General features: G+C 39.5%; 1 protein-coding gene across 3 annotated transcripts in view; it reads right to left on the reverse strand.

Annotated features, from left to right (window-relative positions):
* The window catches only part of FBXL20 (F-box and leucine rich repeat protein 20), a 63,081-nt gene that overhangs the window by 16,754 nt on the left and 32,556 nt on the right, over nt 1-13,771 (reverse strand). For all 3 annotated transcript variants that reach the window (XM_081886379.1, XM_081886377.1, XM_081886378.1), the window contains exons 3-5: nt 9,620-9,674; nt 7,015-7,089; nt 5,391-5,485 (exon numbers count right to left, since the gene is read on the reverse strand). In XM_081886379.1, coding sequence (XP_081742505.1) covers nt 5,391-5,485; nt 7,015-7,089; nt 9,620-9,674 — 225 coding nt within the window. The remainder of the gene's footprint in view (nt 1-5,390; nt 5,486-7,014; nt 7,090-9,619; nt 9,675-13,771) is intronic.

Below are 13,771 nucleotides of genomic sequence, written 5' to 3' on the forward strand. Positions count from 1 at the left end.
TGTACCAGAAAAAGCACATAGCCCGCATTTCAAGTCACAAAAATACCAGAACGCTATATCCTATTTTAATTCTTCACAGTCTTTATCTCATCATCCTTACAATGATCCTTCCTGTGAAGGCACTTAGGAAGTGAAGGCACTGTGAAGGCACAGATTATGGTAAGCCATAATCAATGGTTTACTGTGAACACAGAGGTGCCTCTTGCTTCATTCTTCCCCTTGTGCAGGGCGGGTGCAACAAACCACAATCCCAGGCTTAGAGCCCTGTCCAAACCAGCCACAATCCTTGGCCAGAGATCATGGGGTTTGTTGCTCGAGCTCACACTAGGTAAGTAGGAGCAATCCCTGCACATTCACAGGCAAACTATTAACTATGCCTCAGTTTACAGACTATGAAATTTAACTTCTAGGTTAGATTCAGACAGCTGCCCAGTTCAGATGTCAGAGTCAAGTCACATTTTGATCATCAGAGATGTGCTGTGGGCTTGAGTAGTCTCTCCAGTTTTCTGATACCATGATACCCTAAGCTGGGGAGAGAAATGAGCAGAGGAGCTGTAGAACGTTCCTGACAGCCAAGCCATGATTAGGCTGTGGTGTCTGAACTACTACACCAGTGTGTATGGGGGATGTATTTGGGTCTCCTGAATCTCACTTTTGATAGGTATAATTCCCTCCAAATCTGTTATGGGAGGACTGGTGGTGCAGGCCTATTCTGAGCAGGTACCAAAGCCATGTCAAGAAACCAAGCATCTGCTGCGCAACCATTAGGCAGATCTTCGCCCTATTGTGGTGTTGCAAGAGAACTTTTCTTCCAAATAATAACCACCATCACCTCAGAAAGAAGGGGAGACACTCTACACATAGCCGAGTGGCTGTGGAAGCACAGTGATCTCAATGGTGAAAACCAGGAAGAGCTCAACACCTTGAGAAACAGACAGACACTCTCTGAGCAAACCGAACTAGCAAGAGCAAACATACACACTCTCATGACTGGCTGGCAGGAAGGGCAAAATGAATAGGCCACTTTACCTAAGTGCCTATACTAGGTTATTAGCAACAGATTATTAGCAATATATAAAAATAATTAGCAGTTCACCTGTCAGGTAAGGGCCCTGAGTGGTCAAGCTGATAAAGCATGCGCTCCTCTTGCCTCTGGTAGCAGAGCTCTGCAAAGCCCTGGGACAAGCTCTAGTCCTGTCCCATGATACTCAGCAAGTCCATGTCTTTCTGGAAGGTTTTGGAAGTGGTCTGGGCAACATGCATCTTGGATTGTTCTATACTACATTTCCATAGGACTTTAGAAACAACGTGATCCGAAAAAGAAATAGAGGAAGTTATAAGGAAACTAAAGGGGGGTGAAGCCCCAGGAGCAAATGGACTGGGAACGGAATATTGTAAAGTATTTAAAAATGTATTGGTTTCTAAATTAAATGTTTTATATAATTCAGTAATAGAGGGTGAGAGGATCCCTCCATCGTGGGAACAATCAATAATTATCTTAATTACAAAACCAGGAAAACATTAGGGACCCAGGATCGTATAAGCTGATTTCCCTAATAAATCATGATGCTAAAATATTGATCACAATAATGGCAAAAAGGATGAATAATGTTATTTATAAATAAATGAATAAATGAATGGATGAATGTGGCTTTGTGGCAGCAAGACAGATGTCTAGTTTAATAGGAAGAGTGTTGAATAAAATAGATATAATAAGAAGAAATAAACTGAAAGCTGGTATAGTAGCATTGGATATTTTAAAGGCTTTTGACTGTGTAGAATGGCTGGCGTTAAAAATGATTATAGAAAGCTTAGGATCTGGAGAATGATTTAAGGAATTAATCCATCAAATATATCTGAGGAACAAGGAATATGTTGTAGTGAACGATAATATAACAGAACAAATAACACTAGCCCAAGGTACAAGGCAAGGATGCCCTCTTTCCTTAATTTTACTTGTATTGGTCATTGAAACTCTGGCCAATGTAACTAGAGAAGACGGAAATACAAAATGAATATGAAATAATGGAAAAGAAAAAAATAAACTTATTTGCAGATGACACCTTGCTAACAATTGAAAATCTGTAGGTAATAGAGGAACGTTTGAGGAAAAAAAGGACAAATAATAGGGTCGCAAATTAATTGGTTCAAATAAGAGATGTTATTTAACTACGATTAAGAGGAAAAATGAAAATTCTTGAAGGAAATAAAATTAGATATAAAATTAAGAAATGTAATAAAGTACTTGAGAATAACAAGAAATTTTTAAAAAAGAACAAGAGAATCTTAACAAATTAAAGAAGGAAATTAAGGGAAAGCTGGAGGAATATAAAAAAAAACTTTCATGATTTGGAAGAATAGTGATAATTAAAATGAAAATTTTGTCTAGAATATTTTTTTTTATTTAGAATGTTACCAATTAAGATATTGGAGACAGAGATAAAGGGTTGGCAAAGTATGATTAATACATTTTGTAATGGGATAAGAAGCCTAGAATTAATAAAAGAAGATGGTACAACCCCCAGAAAACAGGTGGACTGGGCCTCCCCAACATATATAGCAAATCAGTTAAGATATATCATAGATGTGACAAGAGAACAAGGAGAGTTAGAATGGTTAGAGAGCGGTACACATGGAATGAAGGAGAAGTTCGTGAATATATTTTTTAGCTACCCAAATAGGCAAGGGTGGCAGAATATTGAAAATCCCTTCTTAAGAAACATCATTGAGAGATGGGCAAAATATAAAGGAAAATTGATATCAGTAAATTCCCCACTAACTCCGGTGGTGATGACAGAAGACTTCCCAGTAAATTAAAAAAAGGAAATTGAAAAAGAAGCAAAAGAAAAGCAAATACATAAAATAAAGAAATGGGTGGAGAAAATGAGAAGAAAAGAACAAATAAGAGAAGCTCTAACAGGAAGTAAAATAAGTTGGTTTAACTGTATACCACTGGAGCAATGGACAAAGAAGTGGTTATGAGAAAACAAGAACTGCAAAGAACATACAATTTTTAAAAAATGATTATAAAAAGAGGAGATAAAGAAGAAAATATAGTTTTAAAAGGAGAAACCAGTGAAATTTATAAAATTTTAGTAGAAATGGAGGATCAACAAGATCAATTAAAAGAGGTGTGAGAAAAGGAGATAACAGGGCAGATAAATAGTCAAAGCTGGGGGTAAATATGGGAGAAACACAATTTGAAAAGGTTGTCTACAAGGATAAAATAAAATTATTATAAGTTAGTTTGGAGATGGTATTTAACACCAGTCAGATTTAATCAAATAAACAAGAAATATTCAGTGTTATGTTGGAGGGTATGCCAGGAAACCGGGACTTATGTTCACATATGGTGGTGGTGTAAATTTGTACAATTATTTGGGCAAAGGGTGTTTAAGGAGATAATAGATATCACTGGGTCCAGAGGTAGCATGATTATCCATTTGCAATGGAGTGGAAGGTTCACAGGCTATGAAGGACTTGCTCACAAATTTACTGAAAGCAGCACAAGCTATTATAGCTAGGAATTGGAAGAGGCAAGGAGAATATAAAATAGAAGAATGGTTTGAAGAAGTGTGGGATATGACTATTGATGATAAATTAACATGTGCTATTAAGGTAAGATGGGGAATATGCAGCAGAAACGATTTTGAGGTGATATGTAGGGTTTTTGTAGAATTTGTATTGTTAAAACAGAAAGGGGTCAAACTATCACAAGAGGTGCTGAAATTCTGGGAGGGTGGATAGTTACAATGGAAGGGTCTGAGGGCTTGGGTGCACATTTCTATTCTTATTTACTTATTATTACTTTGTCAAAATAAAATAGATAAAAAAGAAGCAAAGTGAGACCAAATTTGCACAGGCACTTAGAACACAGTGACTTGCTAGAGGCCTTTCACCGAGCAGTGACTAGCCTATAGGATAAGTGGCTATTCCTAGCAACTTAGACAAGCTACAGTAAGAGTGAGTGAAGTTCCATTATATTCAAAGGAAAGGTCCCGATTATATGATACCTACAGTTGTGTGGATGCTGGCACCTGGTGGTTCTTTACCATGCCTTCTAAGTCAAGTTGTATGCCTTACAAGGAGTTGTTTGGAAGAAGCTATGGGACAGCAGCAATAGTGCCACTCCAGACAGTGAAGAGGCCACAGACCAAGTTGGCTGTGAGTCCTGGAAGACCTGCTCCCTGCTTTGCAGGCCTTTTCCCACCTGGCCTGGGAGGGCAGGGCCCTGACTGACTCCAGCTACAATAGTTGAAGCTGTGGAACAGAATCTTGTTTAGGTGGGGTTGTTGGGGGATTGTTGTTGTTGTTGATGATGACGTTATTTTTTTGTATCTTTATTTTGGATCTGATGTGGAAATTATTCAATTTGGCTGTGTACTTTTTGATGTTTTGTTTATTGTTCATGGCTACTTTTGTTATGTCTGTAGTTACGTAATCTTTTATATGTTGTAAGCTGCCTTGAGCATGGTTTTAACTTTGGAAAGGCGGCATGCAAATAAAATGTTTGATTGACTGATTGATTGAAGAAGAGCTAAATTAGAATGTGAACACAGGTTTCCTCAATCCGACTCAGGGACTGAGTGTACGCTGCAACATTTCATTGCAGACACCTACTTCTGTTCTGTAATTCTGTTCAATGGACTGTGATCCAGCAACTGCAGAATCTACCAAGGGTGCCAACGTGAAAGTTGGTGGCTCATGAGGATAGGGATTTTCAGGAGAAAATGAAAAAGAAGTGTTTCTTGTCCTTACTCATATATTTTCCCACTGCACTACACAGTGCTAAACAGCTCAGGTTTGGGGTTAGCTGCCAGCCATTAACCTGAATGCTTTATGCCATTTAGCTAAAAGTAGGATAGGACAGAAGGGTGGAAAACAGAAAAGAGGACATGTTTTCTTTTCTCTCTTGAAACTTCTCCATATAAGAGAGGGATTTTCTCTTTTAACCTCATTGCACACATCCTTTCAACTGTAATCCCCAGTTCTAGGACACTATAAATTGTTATGGACTCTAGCAGGCAAATAATATGTTTCCCATAATTTCCTCATTATTTTCTTTCAATTGATGCTCTCAATGCTCTGTAGGACCTGAAAGTCACTCTTAATAGGTTCTTATCAATTCATTTCAATTTTTAAAAATTCTTTTAATTTGCAAATTGTGCAAGTATGCACACCCCCCACTATTTTTGGTAGGCCCATTTTCTAAACCGATAGAAATGGGACCGCCTAAGTGCGATATCAATACAGGAGCCAATTATTTTGGAAATGCTATAACCTCATTTGAAAGTGGCTCACTGCCCCACCCTACATGTTCAGGTTCTCTGCTGGACAGAAAAATAAAATTATTTGTGCTTTTTCAGTGGCAAAGCACTTGACCTCTCTACCTTAATGCGTTGTCTCCCACACCTAGGCATCCACGAAGGCTCAGCTTTCGTAAGAAACCCCCACATCTTTTAGAAATATTCTCCACTACACGCCCCTGTAAAAAGACCAGGAAGAGAATTCGATTGATGTGACCTTCCAGAGTAATTAGCTTTGCTTAACTTTCCATGTGGTAAATAACTTTCTCATTTCTTTAGTAAAAGCATCAACTCCCCCCGCCCTTAACCCACTCCTCCCCGTTTTTTTATCTGCCTTTCAAATCCTCCTTAAACTCGTGCATTTAAATTCTGTACTCCAGAAACCTGCATTCTGTAGAATGTCTAACATTCATATGTACTTGGCCTATAATAAGCTGAATCTAGGGCAAGGTCACACAATCCCTGTGTGCTGCTCAGATTCTTCTTTGCAAGTGGCATATTGGTCATCTGAACCTGTAGGCACAAATCATGATTTGACATGCCATCATTCAACCCACATTCACGGTTGTTTGCTGCAATATACTCTTTTCCCAGTTTGCGCCTGCAAAAGACAGCCCACAGACAACTATTTTACTTAACAAAATATGAGCTGACAGGAGCCATCAGCATGACAGAAAACCATTAGCCAGCCGTGCATAGGGTCCTGTCACCGAGCCACAATAATATTATACTTGGAGAAGTTCAAAGAGCTGGTTTTCTGCACAAAAATCTGACTCGGATTGGCTCCCCATTACACAATTTGAGAACCCCTGGTATGAACAGTATAGCTTTAAAGCCCATGCTAGAAGTTCCTAAGTCAGTCCGGCACGGATCTGACTGCTGCAATGGGAAATTTGACTACATGAGAAAATAGGGAGCTGCCTTATCCCAAATCAGACCATTGGTCCATCTAGGTCAGTACTGTCTACTCTACATGGACTGACTGCGGCTCTCCAGGATTTCAGACAGCCCTACTTGGGGTATTTCCCAGCCCTGCTTTGAGGTGCCGGGGTCTGAACCTGGGTCCTTCTGTATGCAGGGCAGATGTTCCATCACTGAGCTAGGCTTCTTCCACTTGGAAGCCACTAATGTGGATAAGAGCCCCAAGGAACCAGAACAGGTTCTTTCCACGGCAACGGTTATCAAATAAAGAATAGATTTTGTGCAACTAGGAATGGACCAAAATATTTTGGTGCCTGAGGAAGGAAATCCAAATGGCATCCTTACCAAATGGTTGTTTGTTTGTTTTTTTAACCCAAATATTTTACAATCTTCTGCCCTTAGCAGTACTCTAAAAAGCCCACCACCCAAAATACACTCTCTCATCTATCCTAATGGTGCATTATTCTTGCAAGCGGCCAATGAAGTAATTGCCCAGATCTGCTAAATGGGAAGTTACCATGCCTAGATCTTTCCCCAGTAAAAATATTAACAAGTTAGGGATCCATGTCTTTGCACACAAGTGAGAGTTCACACACTCATAAACCTATTGGCATAAAATAAGTTAGTGCGGTTTCAGTATCTGAAACCCTGGAGCTAGAAACTAGAAATTAACAATCCTATCTCTGGGGAAAGATGCAAAAGATTACACAGTTTATTACTGATCTTACACAGTGCTGTAATTACAGTTTAACTAGAGAAATTGTTTCTGCACACCACTTAATTATACCTCTATGTCCCTCTGGAAATCAAACAGGTCAATGCGCTGCCAGTTGCTGCCATCCAGGGCCAGGACATTCCACGCCTGCAGTGAAAAGGGAGAAGACAGTGAAAAGAATGTAAAATGTGGGGAAATATGGCAGAAATATAAAGCAAAGCTTGGGTCTAATTTAAACCGACACCAAAGCCGCTGGCCCTTAATGAGGTGCAGCTTCCAGTGGGATGCTTCTAGCAAACCCATGCGTGAAAGGCCCCAACCATGCACAAATGATTTTCAGTGTAGCAACAGAACTGCTGAGAGAATGCTTAAATCATTGTTTGTTCTGGTTGCCATTTCTTTCTCTTCCACAATTCTGAAACATGCACACCTGGTGATTACACTCAAATGCTCAGGCTACGGTGCCATACTTTGCAGTGAACGACATGATTGTCTGGGTCCACCTTAGTACAGATGCTAGAACCCTCTTAAAAAACACAAATTGTCTAAGTGGTACACAGGCCTAAGGAGGCATGAGTAGTTGCAAAGGAGTAGGTTACTCTCCAATGTCTTAACCCTATTGGTAAAGCAGAGCAGGCACCTGCCCTCCCTTCCCCATCCTTAAAAGAGGTGACTGCATTGGCTGATGGTGCTTTGGAATTTTCTATAGTTTCACACTAAAAAACAAAAAAGCTTTAAAGACACATGTTAATGACTCGCATATAACAAATGGGACTGCTATATTAAAGTAACTATAAACAAAAATAAAGTTCCCTAAAAAAGATCAATAAGAGATGTACTTACATTTTCAAAATTACCTCTTGGCACTCTGCCATGTCATATATATTATTTTGCATTACCCACTGAGGAAGGTTAGAACTGAACAGGCAATGGAAGGGGCCAGGGGAAAAGAAGGGAAGCAAAGAACTACAGAATGTGGGAGTCTTGCTGGATCAGATGGAAGGCCCACCTAATCCACATAGCTGCTATATGGCTATAGCAGCTAATAAGACCCATGAATTAGTTCATTTTATTTTTAAAAAACCCAATGGCAACCATAAGATAAAGATGCATTTTGTTAATTTTGACTGTCCAGACCACTAATTTCATTAGTGTTATGAGAGAGGAAGCAAAACATCTATCTACTCCACATCATACATAATTTAAAAAACTCAATTCGCCTCCCCAGCTGTCTTTTTTTACCCAAATAAAAATATCCCAAGGACGTTAGTTGTTTCTTCGAAAGGAAGATGCTTTGAGTCCCTGAATATTTTGGGTTTTCCTTCTCCAGTGCTACAATATCCCTACAATCAGAATGAAGTATGGAATATTTGTAAATAGTGGCCATTTTATTTTTGGTCCTTTTCTTAAAGATTCCCAGTATTTGCTCACTCCACTGATGTTGCACATTGAGTTAACATTTCCATGGAGCTATCCACCACAACCTGAAGATCTATTTCCTGGATAGTCACAGACAGGTCAGAAGTTGAACCCATCAGGAATTTTTGGCCCAAGGTGTAAGAATGGCCAGTGCTGGAGAAACAATCAACAAATGTGAATTTGCATGATCCACCTTCCTCATCACAGTGATCTCAGTGGCTTAGCTGCAGCTTCGGCACTCCCTCCTTCAGAGTTTGAGCCTGAGCATCAGTTCCAGTCAGGCATTTAGTGACTGGGGCAAACTATGAGTTCATAATGTTATTTTTTAAAAATATTTTAAAAATATATATGCAGGTTGATACTTAATTATTTTGTTTCCATAGTAAGTCACATCTCCACCCAGAATTGTTATGATTAGCAGATGCACACATATCCTACAGGAGAGAAGGGAGCATTAATCCCCACGTGCCCGACATTTTCCACAATCAAGAGACATGCCAGTGTTTGCGTCTGAGAGAGGTAACAGAAAAAATAATTATATTTGACATAGCTTAGGGACCTTCCCTCGTGCTATAGTGATAACCTTTCACCCCATTATTCAGTATAAGGCAGTTGGCAGAAACATATAACACCTCTTTGTGAATCTCTATCCTAGGCTATTTGAAAATCTCAAAATAGTAAAACTCCACCCAGTTAGATTTGGCTGGTCAAAACTAAGACAGACCTCAGCTGGTAGGTAATATTACAAGAAAAGAAAAGTAAAAAAAAAAAAAAAGGTGGGTGGGTGGGGAATACAACCTGTGGGGAGGATGTGCATTCTATGTCTCTGCACTTGTACAATTAAAGGAGTATCATACCACTTTTTACAGTTATGGCTTCTCCCAAAGAACCCTGGGTAGTTTGTAAATGGTGTTGAGAGTTGATAGGATGAAAAACCCCTATTCCCTTCATGGAGCTTCAATTCCCAGAGTTCTTTGGGAAGAGGAATTGAATGTGAAACCACTATGACACCTGTAGCTCTGCGAGGGAAGAATAACAGTTTTCAGCACCCTTGACAAACAAAAGTTGCCAGGAATCTTGGAGGGAAGCAATGATTGTTTAAAGTGGTATGCTTTAAATATAAAGAGCAAATGGGGCTTCTGTTGAAATAACCCTTCAAGCTGACACTTTCTTGGCTCTGGGATATGATGGCAAACTGGAGGTGCCCAAGAAACAAGCAATTAAAACCTTACCAGTACTAGTTTGCAAACATTCTTACCCTGGAGACCTGAGCGCAACGGCATAGCGTGACCACATCCAGGAAGGAGAATATTCTGTTAACAAACACATACATACAAATAACTAAACATTAGAATATGCACATGGAATTCTCCTCACAAATTGTTTAGCAACAATTGGTATATTTGGTCTTGCAGCCTGTTTCCAGTGCCTGGGCTCAGCCCTGAAAAACTGAAAGTGGAATAGGATTTAACATTTGACCAGTCAAAAATTATGTAGCAATTTGACCGGTCAAATACCTAAAGCACTCATCTAATAGAACTGTAACAAAGATTGATTCTTGGAATAACAAACAGAAAATAATCAAATATGTGTTGTTTCTCTATTAGGGTTAATTCCTTATTATATGACAACTGCAATTAAGAGATACACTTACTACAAACAGCAAAATCAGTTTACTGTTTAAAATAATGGCAATGAATTCTATCACACTATTTCACACATTATAAATATCTAACAGCAATATTTATGAGCTCAAGCAATCCTTGTCAATACTGACATGTTTTGTTAAAAATGCAGTTAAATAAAAAAAGCAAAGTAAAACTAATAAAAAAGCTAGTAGCATGAATGCCATATAGCAAGAATAAAACACAGATTTTAAATGTGGTTGGGGATGAAAAGAGAGGCAGACAGAGATATGATGTACTCAGACCCTTGCAGGACTCTTGCCTTTATTACTGAATGGCACTAGGATGCAATTAAAATGTAGGCCGCCTTTGTGGAACACTTGACTGTATTGAGTTTGCAGCAGGTACTGCCCATCCATTTTCAAATGCATCTTCTCTGTTTAAGGGCTAGCCACTCTTAGAATTGAAAGTGGAAAAATCTCAGGAAACTGAACCCATTTTGCACCTTTTCTGTGCTCCTGAAGAGTTATGGCACACAAACGGCCCTTCCTTTAATCTCTTAATACGCTCTGCAGCATTTACGATACAGACCACAACTGCAACACGCTGGTAACACTACTTCCTTTTGAATGCATTCCATTTTTTCTGGGATTTATATCCCTAAATGTACCTGAATACTAGAAATCTATCCTACATCCAATCCCTCAGAAAAGCTTCAACAAGTATGAAAATTGAGAAACAACAAAGATGCTCTAGTCATTAATTTAAATGCATCCGTGTGCTCTCAGGTGGTTTTTGATAAGGTTCATTTGTGTTGTATCTCCAGGGATGGGCAGATCTCTTTGGGTTAGGAAACCTATGCAAACTTTCCAAGGATATTTCAAGGACTAAAAACAGCACTGAAAGCTGCCTGAAAGCTCAGTAGGAATGCTCTTTTAGCCAAGCCGGAGCAGCTTAGAGACTCTGCAGGCATTGTTTAGTTACACACCCCAGAGCTGCAATGAACTGATGATGATGCAGCTTCTTCTTGCCAACAGTGAGGTTGGAATTCCTCAGAGCGTTCCCCAGTCTGGGCTAGAACAGGATCCCACAACTCCATACTCCATGAACCTGGGAAAACCATTGTGCATTTGGATTTGATATCCCGCCTTTCACTCCCCTTCAGGAGTCTCAAAGTGGCTAACATTCTCCTTTCCCTTCCTCCCCAACAACAAACACTCTGTGAGGTGAATGGGGCTGAGAGACTTCAAAGAAGTGTGACTGGCCCAAAGTCACCCAGCAGCTGCATGTGGAGGAGCGGAGACGCGAACCCGGTTCCCCAGATTACAAGACTACCGCTCTTAACCACTACACCACACTGGCTCTCAATTTGCATGATTCTTTTTGTGCTCTCCCTCCAAATTATTCCTGCTCACCCTTTCTGTAAAGCGGAAAACGCTTCACATCACTAGGAAGTTGGTCAAGGGGAGGGGCAGCGATAATCACAAAGATACAAAAAAGAAGATAATCATGTATTTTAGTGGATCACCACCTTGATGTGAAATACGTGCAAGTTTTTGATTTACACAGACTACATTAAGATGAATGAAGCGGTTAAGAAAGGGTGGGAAGCTGTTCTAGATATTGGCTTAACTCTGGGCATGAATATTATCTAGAAGAAATGAAAGATCTTTTTACTGAGGTACAGTCATGTTTGTTTTAAATATTTATACACCAAAGAACTTGGAATCTACACACTGGGGGGGGGGGAATGCGACATATCCACTCCTTTGTCCCATTATCATCATCTAGACTGGGAGTACTCTACTGCATATATAAACTGTATGTTTCCAAACCAGAGCACAATAGGCAAAGAGAAAGTAACTCTCAGGCCCTATCCGACAGCTTTCCCCTTTCCCAGTATGCAGAACCCTCCCCACTGCCATATATAGCAATCTTGGAGGAGGGTTAGACTTGGCAGGATGCGTATCACGAGGTTTTAAAACTCAGCTCTCTATGAACCTTTCTTTACTTCTCACTCTTCAGAAATTTCCTCTCCATGTATTTATATGCAACTAAGCATGCAGGCATTATAACACAACATGGGAAGGTTTTAGGATTGTGAGAAAGAAAGCAAAGAAGATGCATTTTTGTACTGTGGATAAGTCCTCCACTGCAGTTTCTCAAATGTGAAAGTGCTTTACTGGGTGCCCACCAGAGCTCAAGAATGAGTGCCTCTACAAATGTTGCTAGACATTTTAATGTGAGATAAACTGTGGTTGCTAGGGAGCAGATTTTTAACAGGTGGCTAGTCAATTTATTTATATTATTATTATTATTATTATTATTATTATTATTATTATTATTAATACCCCGCCAATCTGGCTGGGTTTCCCCAGCCACTCTGGGCGGCTTCCAACAAAATATTAAAATACAATAGTCCGTCAAACCTTAAAAGCTTCCCTAAACAGGGCTGCATTCAGATGTCTTCTAAAGTCTAGTAGTTGTTTTTCTCTTTGACATCTGGTGGGAGGGCGTTCCACACGGAGGGTGCCACTACCGAGAAGGCCCTCTGCCTGGTTCCCTGTAACTTGACTTCTCGCAGCGAGGGAACCGCTAGAAGGCCCTTGGCACTGGACTTTTAACATATTATTGCAAGCAAATATTGGGCCAGAGCAGGTTGTAAAGCCCCCAAACACAATGGTATATATTGTTTAATAAAACCTTCAGGGAGAAATTTAGTTTAAAAGTCAAATGCTAAGAATGTACCACTACCACCCCAATTACTGCCAAAAAACCCTAGATTCCCATTTGGGTTGTGGCTTCTTCTAAACCATGTTGATCTATAAAAACCACCAATGAGAGCTAATTTTGAAAGGTGCAAGCATTTAATCATACCTACATTTCACTGAGATATACAGTGGTACCTTGGTTTAAGAACAGCTTAGTTTATGAACAACTTGGATTAAGAATGCTGCAAACCGGAAGTAGGTGTTTTGGTTTGGGAACTTTGCCTTGGAAGCAGAACATGTTGAGTGTGTTCCATTTGAAAATTGAGTCCCCAGCTGCTATGGGAAAGCACGCCTTGGTTTAAGAATGCTTTGGTTTAAGAATGGACTTCTGGAATGCATTAAGTTAGTAAATCAAGGTACCACTGTATAGGCAATCTGTTCTAAGAGAAAGTCCACCTCTATATTGGCTTTGTGTGCTTGTGTGATCTCCCATCAGCAACACAAAGGCCACCTTGCCAATAGCCATTTGCTCAGCTCTGCTTTTTAAGAGTAATACGATTTCAGTCCCTTGCATGTTTAATTAACCTCCCGACCTCTGTTGCTTAATGCCTCTACTTAAATAGCTCACTTTAGGGGAGGGTGGAATATACTACAGTAAGTAGGAGAGAGAGAGGGACTGATCAGCTCAGCTCCAAAGTGGCCCCAAGCCACAGTAGCGAGGGAGGAATTTGCTTACTGATTTATAATTTCTTTTTTATACCGCTTAATAAAAATCTCTATGCAGTTTACAAGAAAAACACATTAACACAAAAAATGCAAACATTCTTCTATAAAATTACCCCCAAAACTTGCAAGAAAGCACTAAATGGAAAGTGCCAGCATAACATCATACTAGACATCTGACAGTTTCAAGTGGTTTTTCCATTAGTTTACACTGGGGCTTTTATTGTATTGGGCAATTGTTTTATGATAATTATATAGTATTTAAACTTTTAGCATATTATTTAGCCTTATTCCCTGTGTATGTATTGGAGTTTTATATTGGAGTCTTATTTCTTAAGTTTTCAAGACCAA

Source organism: Podarcis melisellensis, assembly GCF_964234715.1.
Source record: "Podarcis melisellensis genome assembly, chromosome: 13".
In the NCBI taxonomy this organism is placed as follows: domain Eukaryota; kingdom Metazoa; phylum Chordata; class Lepidosauria; order Squamata; family Lacertidae; genus Podarcis; species Podarcis melisellensis.